General features: G+C 43.8%; 1 protein-coding gene across 1 annotated transcript in view; it reads right to left on the bottom strand.

The window, feature by feature from the left end:
* LOC138941871 (zinc finger protein basonuclin-1) overlaps positions 1-24,899 on the bottom strand; it is a 43,171-nt gene extending 18,272 nt beyond the window's left edge. The window contains exons 1-3 of the mRNA XM_070311798.1: positions 24,876-24,899; positions 19,519-19,871; positions 10,903-11,054 (exon numbers count right to left, since the gene is read on the bottom strand). Coding sequence (XP_070167899.1) covers positions 10,903-11,054; positions 19,519-19,871; positions 24,876-24,899 — 529 coding nt within the window. The remainder of the gene's footprint in view (positions 1-10,902; positions 11,055-19,518; positions 19,872-24,875) is intronic.
* Positions 24,900-27,052: the final 2,153 nt, after the last annotated feature.

Raw genomic sequence — 27,052 nt, 5'->3', positions numbered from 1 at the left:
GCAGTGGTATCAACGCAGAGTACTAATAAGTTTAATAATTTTTCTAACGTTTTTCTGATTAATTTTTTTAATAAAAATAAATTATCCAGCACTATTAGAAACATTCTCCTGTAAATGTCGTCGCGATTATCACTATAATAATTTACGGATTTCGACGAGTGTGGTTCAACAAGTGCCGTTTCGTACGCGAACGCGAATGGAATTCATCGATTCATCACATATCGACGGTTTTTTCTCCTCCGGGCTTCCGCTTTCATTTTATTCCTCCCTTCCTTCGTTTTGCTCGTTGCTCTCCTCGCGATCGGTCGATCGATTTTTTTTATTTCGCGGCTTCGTCCTCCACTTCTTCTTCCTGTTTTTCTCATCCCCGGGAGAATCCCGTGAGATACGAAGGATTAAAAGCCACGAATGTATATCACGGACTGTGATTTCCCGAAAAGCGAGCCAATCAATGGCGCGGACGATTTGACTCGGTTCGAGTTGCATCTAAACGCGCAGATCAAACCACACCACACTCGAACGACGAGGCGACCGAAGATATACGATGAGATAAAGAAAAGAAAATGAGAAATAGAGGCACGACGCAAGGTTGTCGGACAAACGCGAGACAGACGTGTCCTGTCGTGCGAGTCCTGCGTCGCGAGTAGAATCCCTCGGCTTTGATGTGACCGCCATCGGGCTTCCCCTGCCACCCCCGACCAACGACGAGGAATCAACCATGCGAGATGGCCATTTGACATTTTCACTACGGGGGACGAACTATGATAATAATAGGTTTAACTCCGTCCTGGTCAGAGAGCCCCGGTGTCTTCGTCCGCGTGAAATTGTCTGGAAACCGGCCCCGGTATATGTCCTCCGTCGTCGATTTTTCCGGATCCACGATCTCAACGTAGATGTGGACCGATCGCGGGATTAGCCGGGCAAACGTTAAACGGATCCTTTCGCCGGTGTTCCAGTGCAATCTAGCAAAAACAGAAGCCAATCCCTTATACCGTAAGAAGACAAATCGAATTGACTCGGCAGGTAAAAAGCTTTGCTAGTACGATACGCGTATTTACCATATTGGTTTTTATTGATGCGGAAGATTTCACTTTTTGCTGCGCAGCATCTTTCTAAACGTATTAAAAATGTGAATAGCCTAAAAATTGGGGATATAAAGCATAATTTGAAATAATTTTCTTTTCGCAAACTCTCCCTCTACCTTTCGCTCGACATCATTTTTCGAAGCTACGATAATTGGAAAGAATATTGGCTTATACCGCTGGTTTGAGATTTCAGATAAACTGCGAGGTAACCCGTGTATTAGTTTTAAGCCGCATCGATGCTCAAAGGTTGAGATAAATAAACGCAATTTTACAGTTGTCTTTCAGAAATTCTCGGCGATGTATAAAATCGCTGCCTAAGATCGCAACCTTAACGAGACTCGCCTTCTCCCGTCAATCGACAGGACCGCGTGGCATAAAAACGATAAGTGCCGCCACGTTCTATCGATCGAAGCGGCTCGTATGGCCGCGCGTTCGCGCGGCAATTAATATCTATTATAGCGGCGGAAGTGAGAGGAGCGGCATGTGATCGCGCCAGGGAAGGATGAGAGCGCGGATGACGTGCCAATGACGTCACTGCCGGTCAACTACAAGTATTTCGCATTAGCCGGCGTCTCTCCCCCGCTCGCCGGTCCCGGCTAATTAATTGGGTTAAAAAGACGTTAGGCGAATTGATCGGTCCATTCAAAGGCGGACGCGGCGGCAGCATCGACGTGTGCGCGCCGAGATAAAGTTATTATTCGCTCGTATCAATTTGATACGCCTGCGCGATCGCGTGCCGAAGCGCCATATCCGCCTTATCTTTTCAATTTGCTCTCTCGCGTAGATCGGGACCGTTGATGGGAAAAACAGTCGTTCGAGCCGCGGCTCTTTCCCGCAATAACTTTCGTCTCCGTTCCGTGCGTCTCGATTTTTTTATTAACTCTCTATTCTCGAGAAGATGGACAAAAATACACGGATCGTTCCGTAGTGTGTGAAACCAAACAGAGGCTACGAATCTATCGAAAGATTTACGGGGAGCTTAATTGATGAACCGTTTAATTTTCGTCCACCGATTAAGATAATAATGATGGCTGATAAGATTGATAATTATGAAAATATAATATTTCATAAGATTTAATAGGATTAATGAGATATTAAAATTTATTTTACAAATCATTTCTCTCGCGTTACAATATAATATAGCTACATATATTTCCATGATCCATTTATTTTTTATTCCGGTCAATCGGCTTCTAAAATCCGACAGCGAAAAGAATTATGTTAAATATGTTTAAAATCCGGAAATAATATCTTTGCCGATAAACTTTCGGATTACATCGTGTTTTGTAGCGTCTTCTTTGAGATTCTTTCGCGCGAGTAACGAGCTGGCGAAATGGACAAAAGAATTAGCGAAATATTGCATCCTTGCGGAAAATCGTTTATGTGCGAGGAAAAATCGGCGTAGCGCAATCACGAGCTTACGTGAAAGGCCCTCCCCCCCCCCCCACATGCCCCGAACAATCGGGGCCTGTTATGAATTTTAGAAAACACTGTATCGCCCGCAAAAGGCCCCCGACAGTCTTTTGTTCGCCTGTCACCGAATACTCTGGAGATCCCTAGGGAGTCCCAGAGAAGATCGAATCACTTCGCGTAGCACAACACCATTTTCGTTTTCTATCATCTTTTTGTCTCCGTGTCATCGTCGCATATCCTTCATTCGAAACCGGGGAGAAAATTCGGATCATCTTATATACATATACGTACATTCGCTTTTGTATGTAATATTTTTTATATTCACAATTGGCGATACGTGCGCAAAGATAATCGCCATAAAAAATTGACAGCGAATCAATAAATCGGTACGATCGCCAGCCGGAAGAGATTATATTCGATGGCATCTCCGGCCTCTGATTCTCGTCGCCCGAGAAGGAGAGATTCGCAGGATGACGCGGGTCTCTCTCGCGAGAGTTCTCGAGGGACAGGAGGGACGTGGTTATAGAGACCTTAAGGCACAATGCGACGCCTGTGGGTTAGCATTGACAGGAAAGGGCCGTGTCATCTCAGCCATGATACACCCCATTGTGCGTCCAAAGGACTTTCCGGAGACTGCATTATCGTTCATATATCCTTTTATTAGACCGCTAGTCCTGATTTCTCTTCTCTTCTCTTCACCGGCCCCTGTTTCTCGCTGTGTCAAGAGAGTATACGCGAGATACTACGATGCTGCTGGGTATACACACTCAGCGTCGCGATGCGTCAGCAAGAAATGGGAGCTGCGTCTCCTCTCCCGATCGAGACTTCCTTTCGAAACTCGGCGCGGAGCTCACTGCGTGAGCGTAATTAATTTCATCGGCTCGGGTGGCGAGAATAGGAATCGATATCGAAGATCATCGGGAAATGACGCGATTTCAAGTTGAATACAATCGATCTTTTTTTTTTCAACGGAATAGGATACGTGATGCCGATAGGTTCGAAATCGAATGAATTAGCGAGAATCACGCGAGACGATATTCACTTTATATATTTCCCTTAACAACAATTTAATTAGAAACCGTCTATATTCTCAGAATTCCGCAAAGTGCGGAAGCTTTGATCTATTACTTATAATACTTTGTATAACATGTAAACGAAACTCATATACATATACTCGGCTATCAATTTGGACTTTGTTTCTCGTCGAATTTCGTTCGAGTGGACGCACGGTGAAAGCGACTGGATCGATATACAATTTTCGCCGAAAGCACCGAACAAACTCTTCTTTCATGTCAATCAACTAGTAATTATAGTCAATATGAAGAATATCATCGACACCATTATCGCGCAGCCGCGTGAGAATTATGCTGTTGCGTACGAAGAATTTGCGCACTGACGACACGCCGGCATTATTCGCGCCGACATGCAATGTTGACGGGACGCGGAGCCGATCGATCGCCAAGCGACTTTTAGCCGGAGATTAGGCGCTCGTCGCAAAGTTCCCGCGAGTCGATGATGCGGCGCGATCTGCAATTACGGCGAGGAGAATCCGGCGATCACGCCGCGCCGCGAGTCGAGTGCAAAGGTGACACGCTAACGTGCGGAGTGATTGATTTTAGCGAAAACGCGAATCAGGGAGCGATTTGTCAAACCGTCGACGTTTCATCTCTCGCAGCACGGCCACGCAGCGTGAAGATACCGATCTCCTTACTCCGAGTTGTACAGAGCGCGTTCGATTTCTTCGCCATGGATACCCGACGTCGATACCGCACCGCGTCCAGGCCGCCGGCGATATGGGCATATCGCGCGATTTTCGAGCGAGCGCGAATGGACAATGCATTTACAGCGGGACGTGGCCGTCGCTCGTACCTCGGCCGCGATTTCGCGGACGTGGGAACGCGCGGGAAAGGTCGACCGGATCTCGAAGACAGAACACGGGTCTCCCTATCCGCGGATCGACAATGCGCGAAAGGCGAATAAAAGAAAGAAAGGTGCGCGCCCCGTATCCGAAGCGCGTTCCTTCCACCATTATCGCCGTCGCTGCGAGATAGAAAGGCTGATTTTGACGCGAAATCGTACCTATTGGCGTATCACTTTGCACGAGCAAGGGTAACACCCGATAAAAGCTGCGCGACGTTTCGAACGTGTGTTTGAATTTCACGGCGCGAGGGGGGTGTGCCTCGAGAAAAGGAGGGAATCGTTCCTTTTTCTAGCGTGGGATGAGAAAAAGCGCGACTCGTATCGGCGCGCGCGCGCGTGATCATATTGTGAAAGAATCATCTACGCAAAGACATTTTCGCATAAATACACAGAAGGATTAAAACAAGATCTTTTTTATTTCATTATTTCAAAGTCTATGAAAATAATTGTTTTTCCTGTACAATGTTAAACTCGAGAAGAAAGATACGAGAACGCGCGCGACGACGGTTTAAAAAACATTTTTATAAATATTAAATGTTAAGAATATTATCTCTCTCTCTCTCTCTCTCATTTCAAACTCGAAGGATTCGTAAGTTCTTCTTTCTTTCCGTCTCTTTCTTCGAGCGTCCACGACGACGTTACTCGAAGATTGTAAATCGCGTTAATGAAATCTACGAAACCGCCGACGTATAATGAAAGCTCACGCCGTTAATCGCGCCGTGTAACAAACGCTCACGCGGCACGCATACGTCAGTCCGGGATCGTTATCTGGTCTGGTCGCCCCGGTGTCAAGAAGTTAGCCCTCTCGATGGGGTTTGCCGAAAGTGAAAGGAACACAAAGATAGGGGCGGTTAACTCTTCGTCGATGTTTTCACTCCCTCGTATCCCGCGCCGGAACACCCCCCGTTGTCTCATCGGCGCCTCCCTCCCTCTCCCCCTCCCCCCTCCCCCTCCCCCTCGATCCTCTGATTCGACCCGCTATCTCGTGTCCCGGACTTTATTAAAAGACACGCTCCGAAAGAGAGACCGGTCGCTCGCTCGCTTGCGTGGGACTCTTGATTGGATTTTATGATCCCGGCAGCTGCTCCACCGGCGGTTTCCTTCGCGCGACAGGAGCGAGAAGATCGATCGTAAACGAAACGCTTCTTCGTTTCTCGTCGGCCGGTTTTACGAGCTCGTTGCTTCATATATCGACCCGATCGCGCGCATAGCGAGGATTATGAGGCGCGAGAAACGCCCGATTCGATGTATTCGATTATAAATCGAAAGCGTTTCTTGTAACGTTTAACTCGCACAAAGAAGGCCTGAATTACATTATTAGCACAAATTAAACTTGTTCTATATCTCGAATTAAATTACGATTTATATCATTTGTGTGCAGCAAATAGTTTAATTGTAGGAAATATTTTGCGTATGATTAAAAATATCATGATATAAAAATCATCCCCTTGCTAAAGGGGAACGTGTCACGACGAAAATAACAATACGATCGTATTATTCCTTCTCGTTCGGAAAGAATTATCGTCCGGATACACGAGACAATCTCTGAAACACACGACAAAAGGACGAAGGGAATAATCGGATGATGGAGAGGTTGATTTTTAACATGTTACACATAGTCGCGTGTGGCCTGTTAAGGCGATAATTAATGGCGTACATCATCGCGGGCATAAATATCGCTTATTATTACGGACCGAGATATGCGGCCCCGGACCGGATCGAAGTGGCGATGTCACATTTGAATAACACGCCCGCGAACTAGTGCATAAATTTCTAATTACAAGAAGGAGAATACTCGTTCCGTTCACGTCGGCTCGCGACAACGGCGGGCTAAGCCCTTACGATCGTATATAAAACCTCGCCTCAAGAATATATAGCGCTGCTGAAAAACTGATTTTCGCCGACGAGTTATTCGTGGCAAAATTATGTCTCTCAGAAGGAACTTTCTAAATGAAAAAGAGAAATTACTATTGATGTTAATGTCGCCTCTAAGAAATTTTTCAACGATATTTTATACATAATATCGTGAAGTGTGTAAATCATAAAACACACGTACTCAAAATAAAGAATGCTTATTGTTGAGAGCGTAAGAATTGTTGAAATAACGGTGCGGTATTGTAAAGAGTACGCGCATCGTAAGACTGGTGCTGATAGATGCGATGGCGATAGCGGCGATAAGAATTTTCATCAAGATTAATTAAGGTCGGGGCGCAGTTATCGTAATTACTTGCGATTCGATCTCTCGAGTATATCTAATTATCGAGCTTAATCTCCGTTGATCGCACACTCTAAGCAACAATGCAAAGTCGAGTGATGTAAACGATATCTTATTAGTATTCTCGATGCGCGTCGACGAATGACGGCACACGATACGATATAAAAACCAAGTAACGGGTATATCAGTAATAATAGTGCCGCGCATTGATAATTATATCGAGTCTAATGATATCCCCTCCCCATTAACGGCGCAAACGTAAAATTGGAGTACGCGAAATATTCTCAAGAAATTGCGCCCGAGTAAATGTTCGATGTTTACATTGAACATTAGAAATATGATCGTTTGATTTCAAGTTACTTGGCGAGTTTAATTATCTAATTAAATTGAATCACTTTGAATAAAAATCACACGAATACAAATTTTTTTTCTAACTCAATTATAGTATTATCAATTTTACTATATAAATATTTAATATTTTTCTTTATATTAATTGATATGTTGCTTAAGATATATCTTTAGTCCGATATACATAAATTATAAGTCCTTTAATATTTTTTGCAGAATTAATATTTACCGTAACCTGGATAAGAAAATGTTTCCGCAACCGGTTCTCAATTTGTTAACTGATTGACATAAACGTCTATATAACTCGATGGCAACACGCAAGTATCAATTCGTGCGAGATACATCGGCATAAAGAATGTTGCGCGTTTTCGCTTTATTATCGCATATGACGGTCGTATCAAATGGCGCAGAAGGAAAAACGCAAAATTGATTTCGCAAAGTGGACAGGTAGCGTTGATCGCGCAGCGCGTAATCACTTTATTTATTAATGCACGCCTTTACTTTACGAGGGCGGGTTACACAACCTCATAAATAGCGTATCTTATGGAACCTAAAAAAACCCTCGGTGACACTAAAATCCGTAGTTTACACCCGTAACCAACATTTACGGTCTCTTTGATCGCGGCCGCCATTGACGTCTCTGTCATCCCAATTAGGACGTAGTAAAGTCTCCCCTTTTTTTGTCGGACGTCGTTTTAGGGTTGAATGTGACGGAGGTTTTCGTCGGTAATATCTTCCGCAAAGGGACATGGCACGAATCTGTTGTAGGGGGGAAAAAAAAAAGAAAAAGAAAAAAAAAGAGAAACCGGTTGTTTCTCCGAGAAGGACAATATGGATATAATCAAACGAGCCACACCGGCGTAATCGTGTCTCCGCTGAGAGATATCGATTATATGGCGTCTCTTAAGTGCATTCCTGAAAAACGTTTTCCTAAGATAGATGTTGATGTACTGAATTTCTCTTAATAAAAAAAAAAATATATCGTGTAAAGTCACGAAAATTTTAACCGTTCTGTGAATGAGATCCGGGAAGATCAGTGTATAGTTTGTTTTTAATTATGCAAATAAAATTCGTTTCCGCATCTGGAAGACAATGTAAAGAACGCATTAGCATTTAAGCGATGCACTTAAACCCATTTCCGAGAAACGCGTCTCTCACGTAAAGAGAATCGTCGTGTAGCAACAAAAATCGCACAATCGCGTTTCAAAACATCAGAATTTAATTGCGCGCACGTGCGTTGCGCGTCAGATTCAAAGATCGAATCTCGCTTCAATTCTTCGACAATTTAAGGTAGACACGCGATGGGGACTTTCACTTTCAAACGGTATGGCCTGGCGGCGATCGTGGCATGCTCTGGTGCGTTAATTGTATTATTAATTACGGTAGGAGAGCCGCGAGTATAAGGCGTAAGCGACCGATGCGCGCATAATTAAAATTGCATTTTGCCGTCGTTCGCTTCTCTCTCTCTCTTTCTTTCTATCTTTCTTCATGCCGTTGTTGATCGCGTTCGCATGCGCGGCGATCGTTTCCCATCGTTCCTCGTTGTCGTACGTGTTGTACGCCGGCGTCGTGTTATACACGGTCATCGGTGATTTTCCGGCGATGGAACGGGAAGGCGCAACACGAAGAACGAATCGCGTCTCACCGCGGGGGATCCCACGGGAAACAAGATCTCATCAAGATAGCTGGATGCTCGCACTCTGTTGCATCGACCTGACGCACCGGCCTCTGCAACTGCCATGCACCATTAACCGAGATCCAGCTAAAGACATCTCCTCGTGTTTATGAAAAGAGAAAGAGAGACAGAGAGAGAAGACGCAAGATACAAGAAGGGACGAAGGGAGAAGATATGCACCTAGTCACGTTGTAGCAACGTCGAGCAATCTTTTTCGTCTTCTTTCTCTTCCTGTTTCACGCATCATTTTCATGGCTGATTTCTATGTCTCTTTCTCTCTCTCTAGGAAAGGCCGACAATCGTTGAAATGGGAAATCGTTTAAATCTTCGAGAGAAACGCCGGTGAGATGCACGCGCCAACTCATTACGAGCACTTAATGTCCGTGTATAATACTTGCTAAAATCTCTGACGTTTATAAGCACGCTACGTATGCGTCAGAGAGATACTGGTATCTCGGTTTGATATATTTTTTAGCGGATGTAAAACTTCATTACACGTAACGGTTATCGGATCAAAAGTGTAGGATTGATTTTTTCTTTCAAGTGAAAAAATAATTTCTATGTAATTATGGTTAATTATTTGAATCACACAGGCATTTTTACATCTCGATAATAAAGAGAAATAATTCGATTTCAGGAATAACATCAAGTTGCACTCTCTCTATCCTCAAAATAAACATTACGCACAAATTGTATCACGCGATATCAATTACATCGTTTGTTACCTGCGAAGAAATGTTCCCGCGTTTTCTCCCCGCGCCTCTCCCTTCGCCAGAATCCAGCCTGGCGATATATAATAAATACTCTGTCCCCTTCCTCTTTTCCTCCTCACCTCCGCAAGTCGCTAAAAGTTTGCGAACATCGTTCCCTCATAATCGCGAATGACGGATTGCGATGTAACGAGGGTCAGTCGTATGAATTACAGCCCGGCGATCTTGCTACGTAGTACGGCGGTCACATAGGTGGGAACGAAAAGTCCCCCCGTACACACACTTTTGGCGAGAGAATGAAGGAAAGACAGTATTTATATATACGCCTGCTATCACATCCGCGTGCTGATTGGCTTTAATTTGAAACGGGCGTGAAAAATCAAGCCGATGATAGTACCGCGGACTCGAAATGGATGGTTTTCACGGGGCCCGGCGATGGTACCCAGAAGAGAACGGGCCCCCGGCCGGTCGAGAGCGGCCGGCGATGTTATCTGGTCCGGTGGGAGGCATCTGCCGATATGTATACAATGCCATAGGTCCGCTGGGATTATTACAGCCTTGACAAATTGCCGCGGTGAAGGCCGACCCTGGTAATTACGGGGCGCAGAGAGACGCAGATATAAGAACTGAGTGCGCGCGCGTACGTATATGTATATACACGTACACACACACACATGCGCGCGCTACATTTGTATGCGCTGCTCGTTTCTCTGTTCGCGATCGGTGCTCCGACTGGCAGATCCGTGATGCCATTATTGGGAAAGATTTTTCGCCTTTCACGACGCATCACGGTACTCATCCGACGGCGGCCTCCGTATTTATTTTACGAGCGACATTACATCGAAGTAAGGGCGTTAATTAATTTCGCTTTCACTTTCGAATATTATTTTTTTTTTTATACAGAAGGCGAGAGCCGTGACAATTTATCAGCACAGGCGAGAAACGGTCTCCGCTAGTAAAATAAAGATGATCCCGAATATGTATTATTAAAAGGGAATCGAAGCGAGAAATTAATATTTCATAAATTAATAATTCATTATCAAATATAACTAAGAACAATAATTCGATAAGCACAGTCATAAATATTCAGGAGACTACATTCGCAGATTTTTTTTCTTTGAAATGGCAATTGGTATGATATTACATAACATTATGTCCATCGCATAATGTATAATTGGTCGTATGACATATATATTATAGTAGAATTCCATTTATGTTTTATATTGATATCATTACTCGCCGAGTTAATCATTATTTAATTTGCTATCTTATCAGTGCAGTTTGATAAGTCAGACGAATTCTTGACATTGAGCGATTTAATATTTGCGCTGCTTAATATCAATCTACCGATTGACGTATGACCGATATTCGCTAGTAAATTGCTATAAAAGAATGAAGAATAGCGCTACGAATGATCGACAAAGCGCTTCCAGACGCTAAGGCGGGGGTGTTGTTTGGCGGGAGATCAACTCTCGGTACACGCGAGGGGGTCCGGGGATGGCGCGGACAGGCAGGCGATACAAAATTATTGCTCACAGTGCCTTCGCAGACCTTTCTCGGCGCTCATCTCGAGCGTGTACTCGTGTGATCTCGTAGGACGATGGCTACCAGACTTGAATCCCGGTACGGTCGTGATTACGCTGGATATATCACCGCCGATCGCTGCGGGGTTCGCGTTCGTTTTATTTCTATCGGACGATGTAAATATGGACGTAAGGTATGTGCAAGCGTGAAAGAGGAGTCTTTGGAAAAATATTGAAATTAATGCATCGGGGTTAACGAAGGGTCGGCAGGATCATAAGTTATTAATGGAAACGGAGCTGTTGTATAGACAAGGAAGTAGAATGATCGAAATCGTTTGATCGAATCTAATTTTGGCAGCGTAATTGAATAAGTTGCTGTTTTAGTTGCCGTATTCAGAAAAAATTTTGAACATAGAAAACTATGGGGGAAAAAATTACAAATACAACAAATGTGGAAATTTTAAACCTGATACACAGAAGAGATGTCAATTATATAGACAGTTATATAGAAAATGTAACGGCCTTAAATTTTTTTTTTTTTTTTTTTTTTTTTTAAGACACCATCCCCTTTTCGCAAAAAGTTTTAAAAATTTCGCGATTTAGCCAGAGAAAAAGCTACGAATTACAAGTTTTTCAAAGAGATTATTGCCGCAACTCCGCGAGTCTCCCGGCGACGATTCGGCTGATGGCGGTGGCCGATTGTGAAAAAGAGAGCACGTAGGAGTGTAATTACGAGTATCCGCCCCGAAAATGCGCGGACGTCCGTAAACCAGCCAGCCAACCAGCTAGTCAGAGCCCGGGGCATTAATATTTTCCCCGGTCTTTTCTCAGACGGTATCTCCAGCGACGACCTCGGCCCATTAGCCCACCTAATTTATGCATCATCAGCGCAACCCTTTCCCCTTCCTGCATCCATCTTTTCGACTGAAAAGTTTCTAAAGATTTTGCTTCTCTCTGCCCATCTCCTTCTTTTTCTTTCTCTCTCTCTCTCTCTTCCCTCCTATCCTTCTCTCCCCCGTCCTTCGACGGTACGGCTCGCGTCTTAATTGCGAGGAAAAAGGGGTTCCGCGTGCCGCCTTTTCAACGCGGAAAACTCCCCTTTATGCCCCCGCCGTCCTCTTTACGGTATATAATAACAAAGAGTCCAATAAACGGTAGGTACCTGTCCGTTGGATTATCGGGGCACAGGCACAAAGGGCGCTATAAATTCATAAACGTGTCGAGAAACTTTCGTGGATTTTACTTCGAGGACTCGACGAATTGTGACAATAATACAATAAAGCGACTGGCGCGTTAAGCTTATTTAATATACTCTTCTCGACCAATAAAAGTATACGAGATATCTAAAAAAATTTCTAAAAAAACATAAACGTCTAAAACTTCTGAATTATCAATAATTTACCCAATATCGAGTTGCGGGTAATCTAATCTAATTTTTGCTTTAATAATGTTAAATGCAAAGAAAATATTATTTCAATAATATTTTGATATATATATATATATATACATATATCAAATCCCTATCAACTTCTCTCTCCATTCGATATGTTCGTACTAGACATTCTATTAATTTTCTTTTATCGGAATTATTTAGGATCGCGATAACAAATGTAGGCGTCTCAATCCTTTCTTCCAGGAATAGCATAATGGTTTATCTATTCACTCAGATGGCGCATGGAGGTCCAAGGACGCCGCAGATTGGTGGATCCTGGACAGTAGCCAGGTGCGTTTCTTGCTGTCCGTGACGTCATTAATCCACCCATCGTTTTTCAAGGGAGCGCGAGGGCATTGTGTAACGGGCGGGGGATGCTACGCAGCTGCTAACAAGGACGGGTTTGCCAACCTCCATGCCCCAGTATGTACACAGATGCATATACATATGTGTATATACACGCATACGTGTGTATATACAAACATTCTACGAAGGATTCCACGCCCGGTAGAGAGAAATGGCGGATCCTGATTCTTGATATTAAAGCTTCTGCCTCCGACCATAATTCGTTGTCTTTTAACGAAAGCGTTCCGTGATTGTTTCCTTTCGTCGTGTCTGAGTATTGGTCGTGTATGTGAGAATGATCGACATATGTCCCTTTCCGTTTCGAAAACTTTGACTACGATTCGAAGATGAGATCGTACCATGGTGCGGTTGGATAATAAAAGGACAGATGCTATGTTAATCAGATATTCCAAATTAATCAGATTTTAAGAGTGTTTATATAAACTAACTTTTTATTTATAATTATTTGCGCATAATTGTAAAATACACGAATAGATGTATGCCTTGAAAATTATTTAGATAGGATTGATCATTTTTTATTTCTTCTTTATTTCCTCCATATTACTTATATGAAGAAGAAAAAAAAAATTAAACGTAATGATTTATGTAACGCTATTATGTACGAGAAATATTGACATTCTTCCAAAATTTCTAAAATTTTTATGATTTCCAAATACAACATTAATGTTATAAGATAATTTATAATATAATTGGCTAGTTTTTGTGCATTAATTATAATTATATGTAATATCATATAAATCAGGATATATCTATTATACACACACACAGTGGACGCTTCATCCTTTACAAAGTTACTGTTTATCTCTCAATCGCGTATACCTGTTATCCGAAAGAAATAACTGGCGCTCATTAGAGCGTTCATTAAAACTTCAATTAACTGCGAGTAACAGATCGGAGATGTCGCGCCGCTTCAATAAACGTTGTGGAAACAATGACGGCCGCATCGCGTTAGTCGTAAACGTCGGATTGATTTATAATCGATAACTGCACGCGGCATCGCTTCCTTGAAATCGCGTTCTCTGAATGAAAACCTGTCCATTTTGAAATCGCTCGATCGAAAGCCAGAGGATATTGGACGTAACGCTATCGTGACAGTGTCGAGGGACGTTGCGAAAGCAATGACAGAAGGAGAGGGAGAAGAGAAGGGAGGGGGGTGGGAAAGTAGGATAAATGAGAGAGGAGGGAACGTTGTGGACGGGGGTGATTTGGACGGGGTTTAGAGAGACGGGGCTTGCCCTAATGAAAGAGAGCTGAGCTCCCACTCAACTAGTTCTCATCTGTCTGGTTTCCCATGCGAAATAAAATATCGCTAATCACTCGTGCGCGGGGCGGTAAGTACCTTCCGTAGGACGTGCACGCGTGCATCTGTGTACTTAGTGCCCTTTCCAAAACCCCCTTCTCTCATCCCCCGAGTCATCTCCCGCCCTCTATACCCGTAGTTGTGCGTCCCACGTCCCACGATGATGGCGATTTTGGCCATTCTTCTGGCTCAACGATGACTAAAAACGGAGCTCTCCTTTGTTCGATACCGATGAATCCCGCGCGTTATGAGCGGGATATTAAACATGCCGTAGATTTAGGACTGTCATATCAATGCAGGGATTAAAGAACAGTTACGTTACCAATATTTTTTTTTTTTTGTTATCAATGTCTTATTATTTCACCATTTTTATCAGTCCATATAAGTTTTAAAAAGTAGCAAAAAGTTAATGTAAAATTTATGACATCTATATTAAAGATTATAAGAAATGTGTTCAATTTCGAGAAATAAATTCTTCTATCCGTTTATTGATATGGCGTTGGGAACATACGCGTTCGAGAAGGAAAAGAATGCGGTTGTACACGTACGCGTTCGCAGAAAAAGGGCGAAAGACAGGGAATGTGGCAGCGCGTATGATGGCCGCTTTCCTGTCGGTTGAATAAAAAATTCAGTTTTAAAGCGACCGCGCGCCCGGGACAACCCTTTGTCAAGGGGGACAGAAGGGCGCCCCTTCAGACGAGAGGGCACGCACAATGCGTGGGGCGTGTGTCTCTTGGTGTGCCCTATTTACACAGCGACAGCCTCAGGACGAGAGAACTGATGTGTCGCGCTCTCTCTGCCCTTTTTGTCCTCACCCTCCGATATTCTCCTTCCCGCTCGCGCATTCCTCGCCTCTTTTTCGCCCTCGTACGCACCTCGCCCCACGAATATTGGCGTGGACAAGCCCCCCGATGTATTGTGAGACCCTTCGAGTGATCCCAGCCAATCGGGGCACCGCATGACGATTTTATTATGAAAAAGCGAAACGTTAGGGTGGATCGAACCCCTTTGCAATCCGCGAGGGGTGAGGCGAAGGCGACGGGACGGGACGGGACAAGTCGGGCGTTCGCTTGCGTGTCCTGAATGTTTACCGTCTCGCTGACGAAAAAAATCGAAAGGAAAGAACAAAGACGTCGAGGAAACGGGCGGAAGAACGAAAGGGTGATCCTGCCGCCAACGTCGACATCGTGTCGACCGTAGAGAGAAACTTGAGGGATCCGCTTTAGTCGAGAGGATCATTCCTCGTGCTCGCGAAACGAGGGTTGGACAGTCGTTCTTGTCGAGAGAGGACGAACTCCTCGTTTTTCCCAACGTGACAGTCTCGAGAGCCCTTAATTTCCCCGTCGTCTCGCCGTTTTCGCGTGCGACACGAGCGTTAAGCCGACTGCAAATAAAAAGCGCGCCGCGGCTCGAAACGGATCTGTGCTATTAGCGATATGACAGACAGCTAGTCTCGGCGATATATTACCGTGAATTATTCAAGGATTCGTCAGTACGGGGAAACGTTGTACGAGACGTTGTGCCGAGTCGCGGGCAAAAATTGCGCCACGCCGAAACTTCCGATGCAATGAATAAGATAATCGAAATTGGATATCACGGAGTTCGCGTGTTTAATTTTAAAATGTGCATGCTTTCTTGACATAAAGATTTGTAAAAATTCGGTTGAAAGATAATTTTGAAACGTTGGAATCTAAATACTATTGGGGTGTTTAAATGTCTAAAATTCGAAAGAGGAATAACGACTGATTAAAAATATAAAGAGTACACAAAGGAAAACAAATACATATTCTTGAATTTCGACAATTTATGCTAGATTTGATTGTACAGTTTTAGTAAAATAATTCGGATTGTATGTAAAATCGAATCAATTTTTAACGCACACTATACTTGTACGTTTTCCACATTTTTTTAAAATGAAACTTTTCGATATCGATGCCTACACATATACTTAAACAATAATAGTAACAATAAGAGACACATAGCTGCATGTATTGCATGACCAATCCATTAACGGAAACTGTCGCAGAAACAATTATTTTCTCGTCTCGGTGTAAAAAAAAAAAAAAAAGAGAGAGCTTCGAAAGTTAATAATAACGTTACGGGATTACCGTCGTGAAGGACAAGTTCTTGTTTTTAGCGCTACTATCTACGAGCACCTGCCCGATAGACTTGTCCGATGATAGATAACGCTTCTTGCTCTCGCTCGCCGCGCTTCCGTGCCGGTCTGTCCTCGGGACCGGAAGCAATACGCATAGTAATAAAAGTAACGACCGAGACCGAGTAGTGGCCACGTGTCATCTTTCCGGGGACGAGCAGTTTGGAGAGACCATTGCGCACCGACGCGACGCAGGCCGGCCGGTTTGCGCTTACAACCGGAGGCCGGAAGCTAGCCCACGGACTATACATTGTATTAATAGGGTGGCGCGCACACCAGGGTGAACACACCGAATGATTATCGGTAAATGACAGAAACCGCAGATCGCCTGTCGTCGACTATGCCGTAACGTCAGTCGTGCGCAAAGCTGCAGCGCGCCCAAGAGCCGCCATATGTCGGCCGTCCGAATTAAAGTTGCGATCCGGATGAGCCTTCGCTCGAGGTTCCGGCTCTTTCGACAGGTTTCGAACTTCATTTCGATTGTCTCGTCACCCGCTTCTGCTCCGATCGCGAGCCAATGAGACAGGGACGAAGCTTTAGTATTTTGAAGAAGTAAAAAAAATTCTACCAATGATGAGTAAATCGCATAATTTGAGTTTATCTTCATTTTGAAGAAGTGAAGATGATGATTCGAAAAACTTTGAAAAAATATAATTAATAAAAATATATATTGTATGTGACTATTTACATACAAATACCGTAAAAAATTACACAATATTACATTTTTTTCACTTTAACGTACGAATAATAGGAACAGTACTGGGACTCGATTTTACTGATTGAAATAAATGTAACAAGTCACGCGGATGGCGAATTGGACAAGTTTTATCAAACGTATGATTTAATTTTCGCGTTCGATGTGCGACGGGTAAAATAATCGGTCACTTTTTTTTTTTTATTCGCTTAATACAACATCCTCTCTTGCTTGTTCCGATCAAACATTGAACGTTGCAGCGAATCGCGATCAGCTGCGGGGAACGAAGGGGGAAGGGGTAGGGAGATATTACGGTTATCGTCAATATTAGTAGCTGCTAAAATGCTAAAATTCGAATAAAGTGATTTTTAAACGGGATAATGAAATTTACATACCCTGTAAAACATATTGCAGATATACACCGAATTATGTTAATGTAGTGCACCTCTCGTAAGAGTCACTAAAGTTTTTTTTAATTATGCCATTATCTTTTTAGAGACACGAGCGCGTATGTAAAATATAGACATTTATGGGCCGCGCGACATCTGCTTGGCTTCCGACTGCGCGAGATCGAGAACTTCGTAGCAACCTGTCCACTTTTTTTATGGGGTAAGTGGGAAAAAGGACGGAGGAGAAGAGGCAGATAATTAGGTTTGTCCGAATAATTGGTCTTAGGAGAGCCACCGGAGCCATAACCCGGGTGCTCTCTCTCTCTCTCTCTCTCTCTCTCTCTCTCTCTCTCTCTCTCTCTCTCTCTCTCTCTCTCTCTCTCTCTCTCTCTCTCTCTCTCTCTCTCTCTCTCTCCGCTGCACAACGGTCCGCCGGTAATTTGTCCGAAATGCCTTCCTCGCCTTCCTGGATCTTTCTCCTTTTTTTCTGACCTCCGTCACGACACCATAATGAAAACGGCGAAGTGTGGAATTGGCGGGCAATCTTTTCTCAAGTTCCGTCCGATCTATAATTTTCGAAAAATGTCCACCTGTTCCGTGACGTTACGAAACGCGGGGACACGCTTCGCGGAATAGCGCACGCCTAGCCGCGTAGATCATCTATAATTTCCTGAAACATCCGATTTATGCTAATTAGCATTCCGGATTGTTGCGAGCTGAGCGGTGCCGTTTCCACGAAAATAGAATTTTTTTCAAGAATGTCTAACGGACGAAATAGAACGGAAAAATACTAACGTATTTTCATAATAAACAGATATCGATATCGTAATATTGATATCAATATTGCGTATTATCGATGTAATAATTTCAACATAAAAATTTTTCTGATAGCTTATATTCTTTAAAAATATATCTGATAAAGTGACTCGTCCTCTACAATCTCCAGTTATAAAAGCAGCGTTCCATATGCAACTATTCACCATATAATTTTTATATATATATATTTTTTTTTTTCGATATTAAACAACGTTAATTGATATATTTTAATATTGCATAAATTTCTTCCCAAAAAAAGCATTCGGAATACAGTATGATTTACTATGCGTAACTATCGCCACGATGCATCTTAACGCGCATAATACGAACGAATTGGGAGGAGAGCAATTTTAGCAAACATCGTTAATCGACATTAGTCCATCGGTGACTGTCGGTAATAGCCGGTTAGGCCGATATCAATTTACGGCACATATACAGGCCGCATCGTGCCGCGGGTTTAACGACCGTGGCCCGATCCGAAGACGGTTTCCGCTCACGGCGCGACGGCATAAACCGATTGCCGGGGAACCTGTCGCTTCCTAGGCGGTTAATTGTAGGCGGAATTGCATTCCGCCAGCCGGGGGACGATGTACCGATGCCATCGCGCGCGAGCTAGGGCCACGACACATCGTTAATTCGTTTACAACTTCCACCGCATACGTGCGAGCCTCGCTAACATATATCGGAACAAACGGACAGACGCTTAATGAGTTTTGTTGCGCGGGGAAGGAGGGGCGCGTTATAGGGGCGGAGAGGAAAGAGGTGGAATAAGGCCCGGGATACATACATATACGTGTAGCCGAGTTATTCGTGATCGCTAATAGGAAACGAACGGAATTAACGGAAGTCTCCGCGCGCGTCGCCTCCCGGAAGACGCCGTCGACCCCGAGCGCGCTCTCCGATCGGTCACGATACGATTCGCCCTCACGTTCGATCGATCGATTCCCGTCTCGTTTCTTCTCGCGGATAAAGACGCACGAACTAACGAGAGCACAGTCCGAGCGGGCGCGTTGGCACGTATCACGCGTCAACTTGTCACCCGTTACATTCGCCAAGTTTGGCGCGAGCGCGAGTACAGCGCTGAAAAATCAACGATTCGTTCGTTATCTCGATTAACGAGTCCGGCAAGGCCGACGTTGAATCCAAGCAACTGACTGACACGCAAATTGCCAATTTTAGATTTACGTGTGCACGTGCCCTATTTTTAAATCTAAGCTTGTACAAAGGTCGCGGGGATGGCTCTGAAAAATATTCTCACTTCATTTAAACTAACTTTTTCTATTGCTTCGAGTAAAATCTCCATTAATTCGGCAGGCATTACTAAATTTATATACAGAAAGATCCAGAAATGAATTATACAAGGTGCGGCGCGGGAACTTCCTTATTTTAAAAAATCATAAAACAAAAAGTATTAGAGATATCATTTTAATTCTTTTTTTTTACCTAGAGGTACATTTAAAGGTTTTTTTTTAATTACTTCTTGAAAATGACATCTTGAAGGTGGCCTCCGTTCTGGTCAATACATTGGGAGAGTCGAAATCGGAAGTTTTGTTCCACTTTGTCCAGCATGTCTGCGTCGATGTTGACAATAGCAGCACGAATATTGTTCTTCAGCTCATCCAGGGTTTTTGGACGATTGGTATACACCAAGGATTTAAGATATCCCCATAAAAAATAATCACAGGGTGCTAAATCCGGCGAGCGTGCTGGCCACTCAAGATCACCCCTCAAAGAGATAAGACGTTCGGGGAAGTCGCAGACATGCTGGACAAAGTGGACCAAAACTTCCGATTTCGACTCTCCCAATTTATTGATCAGAACGGAGGCCACCTTCAAGATGTCATTTTCAAGAAGTAATTAAAAAAAAACTTTAAATGTACCTCTATGTAAAAAAAAAAAGAATTAAAATGATATCTCTAATACTTTTTGTTTTATCATTTTTTTAAATAAGGAAGTTCCCGCGCCGCACCCTGTATTTATCAAATTTTTACATTTCTAGATACGAGGCTGCTCTATAAATTTCTAGCTTTGCATTTCTGCCATCTCTTATATAACTTTCAGATGCGTACAATTAATTTTATATAATTCCCTATAAAGAATTCAAGTTTAACTTTGTTTTTTCCTTTTTGCCTCTTAATCTACGTTATTGAAAAATCTTGAAATAGAGGGACAAGACTCTATATAGGATTATATATAGAATACAATCCATCCTATGTTCCCAATCGTTAATACGAAAGGTTTCTCGGCTTTCCTGAAAGCGCGGTGAAATGCGAGCGGGCAGACAGAAACAGGGCCGAGACGAGATAATAAAATTCGCCGTGCATCGTTCGCGATCACGGTGGTCGGCTATTCGACGTGTCACCTGCCGTTCGTGAGAGAGGAGTAACGCGTCCTTCGCTGGCTGGACCAAAATACCGGGAAAAGCGAGAGCGCGTCTCGCTGCCGCGAGAACGCCGCCCGTGTGCTCTCTCAAATGTGCCGTCTCTTTGAACTTTCTTCTCTCCTTCTCTCTCTTTATACCTGAATGAAGGAAAGTTACAACTCTAACCAGACTACAAGTTACGAGACACGACCTCGTCTCTCGGCACTCCTCGAGAGCCGAATCCTACCGCGGCACAAAGGGTCGTAACGGTTATCTACCCGTGAGCCGCCGAATCGCAATTCTAAATTTTGGATATATAATAGTCTGTATTATATACAATAGAGCTGAATATATAATTTTACAGCTGTCATATAAATATGTCTTTTCTTGAAAAATTTATTTTTTAATTTTATATACGATATTAAATATATATAAAATTTTCATCATTACATTTATATCAAAGTTTAATCTCAACTAGATGAAATATTTCTACCCTTTTTAATTGGACGAATATGTACATACACGCGTAACGATCCGCGGAATACGTAACGTTAAGCAGATGCCGAGGCCTACGGGACGGTTAATAATGGCGAGAAGGAATTTAATATGCGCGCGAACACGCGAAGCCGAGCATCAATCAGGAGATGCCACGAGGTCCACCTCCGTGCCGCGTCGTCGGCGTTTCCCGTGAAATAAATCTACGGTGAGACGCTCATTGTCAACCCTACCGTGTGCCTCGCGTACATCAGCGCGATTGCAACGACGGATCCACGGAGGCTGCAGCGGCCTCCTATCGTTGTCAGTCTCAGCACCTCCTCGACGTAAATCTTACGCGCGTTCCACGTTTGTTGCGCATTCCGCTACCGTGTATTTAAATATTGGCTTGAATTGACGAAGGAATATTACTATTTTAATCTTCGGCCAATACAAATTTATAAAATGATTAAAGTAAATGAGATAAAGAAATCGTGCGTTAATTTTTTTATACGTATCCTGTATATATTTGTGTTATAATTTTAAACATTTTTTTTTTGTAACGATTAAAGCCTTCTAAGAATATTCTATTGTCAAAATATCGATAGGATCAAAATTACTCACAAGCGTCCTTTAAGGATCAATAGGATCGGGATTAATGGGAAGCGCGCGAAAACAAAATCATCGCGAGTAATTCGAGTTGCAGGCTTAAAGACGTTTTAATCCCCGCCGAGAGAGGTAACGCGTGCAGCGCGGATCGACGCTCCGCGGTTTCTCGTTCACCGCGACGCACGCAAGTATGCAGGACGCAGCGCACGCACGCACGCACGCACGTAACTTGGCGATATTGCGAAAAACCGAGCGTGGCGCGTGTGAAACCACGAGCGCGACTCGACGCGTATGGAAATGGCGCGCGGTTGCCATTGTATGGAAATGGATACGAGTTCGCTCATCGCGGCAGAAGCAGCCACTGTGACCAGCTGGCTATCCTCCTGCCTACCTTACCGGACTCGGTAATGTCGCTGTCAAGAAAGGCGGCAAGCCTCGCTCTCTATGCCTCGTAAATGCGAACGCGGTGCTCGTTCTTCGAGAGACACGCGGATCATCTTGACGTGGTCCGAATTAGGACGATCGATATTCGAGGATGTATTTTCGTTTTTGACATGTGGCTTACACACGTGTGACAAACCATAAAATTCATATTCTTTCGTCGACAAATCACAAAATTCAGATACAAAGATACGGATTGTAGAATCTTCGGTGTAGCGGCGTTTATGTTTTTTTTTTTTTTTTTTTTTTTTTGCAGAAAGCAATATGCTTGTGTTGTTCGCGAAGCTTAATGAGCAATTAGCCTTGCGTTCTTCCGAAATGTGCGCAGTAAATCGCGCGCGGTATCGCGAAATTCGAATTATCGCGGAGATTAATTTCTTCGGCCGTCGTGTGTTTTAGACACGCGCGTCGGCGTCAAATCCCGGCAGGGATTTATCAAAGTTAAGCCTCGCCATATATATATATATATATATAATGTTGTTTAAAGTAAGAATTAAAATTTCTAACGTGCGTGTTTCTTGCGACAAAACGCCTTTAAAATTATTGTATTTTAAATATAAATCGAAAACAGCAGAGCTTAAGAGAATCTTGATAGAGAAAACTTAATGGAATAAAATATATACGAATCTTTTCCTATTTTCTAATACATATTTTAAATTTCTATGAAAGAGAATACACAATTATCATAATATAATATATCTCCTAAGTTACAAAAGAGTTTAGAAGACGCGTAATGTAAATTCCGTCAGGGTCTTTAACCGACAAATTATAATCAGCCGGCAAGACTATATGTTAGGCCGGAATAGTCCGGTGCCATATCTCGCCTTCATTCCGCGTAATAATTTGCGCTTCTCTCTCTCTCTCTCTCTCTCTCTCTCTCTCTCTCTCTCTGGGCGCAATCTTCCAACGCGTTGTACGAGATCGTTTCCTCCTGGTCCGCGATTAACTGCGTCGTCTTGTACAAGAGAGACGTATCAGCAGCGTCGCGGCAATATCGCTCCTCGAACATCTGTCTTCGCTCGTCACCGCGCGAATGCTAATGTGCACCCGCTCATTATATCTAGCTAGAGACGCTCGGCCATTTTCACGGCGGCGACGTTTCTCCCGTAATTTATGGTTTCGAGATGAGAAAGAAATACGAAAGCACACATCGAATAAAATTTACATTTCGAGCTGGCGCGCGGAATCGGTGCGGATCTCTATCAGGCGAAATCGAACGAGAAGACACCTCGTTGCGCCGAGAGGTCGGTTCTTCTCGCCGGACCTCCTGCGGATAGCGGTCCAGGATAAGCGCTCGTCGTAAAAGTCATTTCACAGACTCGCGCGAGGGACAGGTGACCCGCGTCGTGTACCCGATGCGCCAGGCGGCCGCGTCGAGAAAGAGCGGGAGACGAAAATAAAAGGTCGCGTGTGCGCGCGTATATAACAAGATCCTGGGGGCCTATCCGCGTGTGCGAGACGCGCCGATGTCGTCGAGGCGAACGGACGTCGACGCGACCTCGACAGGCCTTCCTTCCTTTTCTCTTGCGTCGGCCCAAGAGGGATTCTCAGATTTCTCCCAGCTCCGAGGCGCGGAGGATTGCCGGTGAATATGCCATAGTGACACCGAGGCCCAAAACCTCAATTAAGGTAAACGATATTTTATGGCACCTGGTATACATTTTCAATCATAGTATTTTATATCCCACATAAAATACACGAATGGTGATCTCACTCTCTTCAAGCTTGATATAATTTTTCACAATCTTCTCGGCAAACTATATAAATAAAAAGAATATATAATGCAAAAGTGTTAAAGAGGACTTTTGGCAGATATATAATATATAACTTTAAAAAATTGGAAAATTATTTATGTGTGTGCGCGCGCGCGTTATAGTACTTCATCAAAAGAAGCGTATTCGTTATTTTAAGAACAGCATTTTATCTCGCCAGAATTCCGTCTTGAAATTTTGTGTAACTTTTATTAAAATTATAATTAACGAGATAATCGACAAAATTAAATAGACTCGCAAAGTTTAGGCGAAGAACGGCTAGAGTAATATGGTAGCGCCATTCATCGACATTCGGCGAATGCATTGTTTCTAAACCTTCAATTTGCCATTTTTTTTTCTTTTTCCATCGCGGAAACAACACGGCACCGAAGCAGGTGCATGACAGTCTAGACCGCGCCGCGTGTTGCGGCCTCTCAGGGACAACTCCGGGTGCGGAACTTTCCGCTTAGCCCCCCCCGGCCATCATCCCTTAAATGTCTCGCTCTCTATCTCTGTTTCTCTAAACTTGCCACAGGACAGTTTCCTCGAATCCGGAATATCGTAGAGGAAGAATCCACTGTAACGTCGTATCCTAAGCCGCTGTAGAGGCTAACGGGTGGACGGGAAGGAAGAGGAAAGGGGAGAAAGGCAGAACGAGCCACGGGCAATAATCTCGATGGCTCGCCAATTACGTTCGTCTCGTGGCCATCTGCTCCTCCGGGCCAGGAGACCCGATGACCGCTCATCCTTCAACAATCTTCCTCCTGTTCCGCCCCACCGGGCCATCTTCTCCCTCCCTCACACGACTTCGACTGCGATCTCTCCTCCACCTCCATACCGATTCACCGAGTCTCGTAGGGCCCCGATCGTGAATTTCGGGGCCTAAAGGCGGCGACGTAAATTGCGAAATCGATACCGGACCGTGACCGCGTGAGCGCGCGCGGTTTGTCGCGCGGTAATCATACGACGCGCACGGATTCCAGGTGCGCGGAGGGAGAACGAGCGGACGGTGAATCCCCGAATGTATGTGTGTGTGTGTATGGTTGGAAAGGCTCGGGATATACTGTGCGACCGCGTCTCGAAATGCCGCCGCTCGGACATAGAGGAGAGGGCACGTATATAATTACGCCGAAATCGTAGTTAGGCGCGCACCTATAGCACAACATCACGCCGGGGCTCCGAAAATTGATCACGTACCGCGTCGGGGTCCTGGTCCTCCATCCCTTACCTCCCCCCTCCCCTCACTCTTTTCTCCGCTACCGCCCGTTCTTCTCTGTCATTATCGGGAATAAAAGTCACCGCTACTCCATCGACGTGCTGGAGGAATTCATTGCGGGGACAATCTCGCGTTCAAAAATTACAGCGGTTGTATAGGTTCTCCCCATCCGTTTCTTCGATATACAGATCCAGGTTTATATCGAGGCCCCGTGAATGATCAAAGGGCTTCTTAATCACGATAATATCGTATCAATCTTGAAATGGCGGAATTGGCGATCGAATCGCAGTTGACATTATACATATTATTTTGTCGCAATCGGGAAAAGGTCTGTCAAGTGTCTCCGCAAAACACGCGTCGGGTCGATTCTCACGTCTTGGAAGCGCTTCTACAGCAACGGTACCTTTCACGAGACATCTTCCACGTTTAAATTAAGACTAAAAAAAATTACGAGCCGGAATTAATAACGGTAGATGAGAAGGATATGGATCCGGCGCCCGGACTCATTTAAGAAATGGGAAACCTATTAGCATAGAAGGACGACGAAAGAGGCGGAGGGACAGCGGGAGACCGTGGCGTCCATTGTGTGCCGGCAGGACGAGGGGGCCCCGGCCCCGGCCCCGTCCCCGCTTTCGACCGGCCGTGTCCGCCGGAATTCGTCGAGCGTATCCGTGCGATGCGGTGTCTCAACGAGAGAGTCGGACGCGCGCCGTGAAAGCGAGTAGAGAGGTCGTCGTCTATCCGATTCCTCGGCGCGGCGCGCCGTCATCCTCACCGGCGTCATTTTCACACGCCGCCGCGCCAGGATCGGCGCCGCTCCACTGCGACTCGCTTGCGCAACACCGAGCGTACGCGGTCACCCGCGAAGCGGCCGATTCTTTCCTCATGTTATTACGAATATTATCTCTCCCTATGGACAAAATTATTCTTCAAGAACGGAGCGAGAAAAGGAACGATACACGATGTCCCGCGCAACCTGTCGAAATTAAATTGAAAGATTTGCCGCAACAAATTGTGCCCTAAATTAAAAGTCGAAAAAATTATATTTTTCTTTATCCAATACGTTTCGATGCTTTTCAAGAAGCTTCTTATGTGAAACATAACCAAATAAAAAAAAAACTCTTATTTATATATTAGTTTAATTAGCATATTTTTTTATTTACTTATATATATTTATCTCATAAAACTATTATAATTAATTATAATCAAATAATAATAACACAAGAGCATTGTATCTCTCTATAGTCATATTTTGGTATATCCGTGTCAGATAAAATTTTACATTTTACGATTAATAATGAATTGCATTTTCTTTTTATTTCCCGGAGCTTGTTGTGTCACGATGGATTTATATAGCGCAACACGATTCTCAAAGTAAATCATTTCTTATCCGCAATTTCTTCATTCTGTGGACGCTTGGCGTGATCAATTTACGCTTCCAAGTTCGCAGAGGTTATCTCGTTCCCTTTTCTTCTCCACGTCAACATATTCGCATTATCATTCCCGTTACGCTCTTCCGCGATCGGTCTCGGGGAAACTCGAAAGTCCGCTCCGTCGCGCGTCCTTTACGCGCGAGCGTCACATCCGGACGTAAACGCGCGCGAATCGTCTCACGCACGTGCGATACTCACGCAATCGCGTCGTACCGCGACCGATTCGCATCGTAGTAGAATGCGCAGTATACTTGTTAACATTTATATGATTATCATTTCAACTCCCTTCATTAAATTATACTTTTATAGGCTCTATATAATCCCGTATAAAATTATAGAAGAAGAAAGAATATATATCTTTATTACAGGAATATTCGTTTTTAAAAAATGTGAATTAGCTGTGGCGGTTTTATTATTATTATTATTATTATTATTATTATTGGAATTTGATACATTTTAACAATGAATTTAACAATGAATTTATCGATGAATTTATTTTAAAGAGTAAATTTTTTTCTCAGTTTTTATTTAACCAGTATTGAGAAATGTATAAAAATAAGTATTGTTTCTAAAAAATTTTGCGGTACTATAATAATTAAATAAGAGATAGATAGATGGAGAGAGAGAGAGAGAGAGAGAGAGAGAGAGAGAGAGAGAGAGAGAGAGAGAGAAGAAGAAGAGAGAGCCATTGTGATTTTTGACAATTTTGTAAATTACTATCGGGT

This window comes from Polyergus mexicanus, unplaced genomic scaffold, assembly GCF_030449975.1.
Source record: "Polyergus mexicanus isolate NDT 795.1 unplaced genomic scaffold, iyPolMexi1.0 SCAF_2, whole genome shotgun sequence".
In the NCBI taxonomy this organism is placed as follows: domain Eukaryota; kingdom Metazoa; phylum Arthropoda; class Insecta; order Hymenoptera; family Formicidae; genus Polyergus; species Polyergus mexicanus.
The sequence above is the reverse complement of the archived record's forward strand: the minus strand, read 5'-3'. Positions and strand labels throughout refer to the sequence as shown.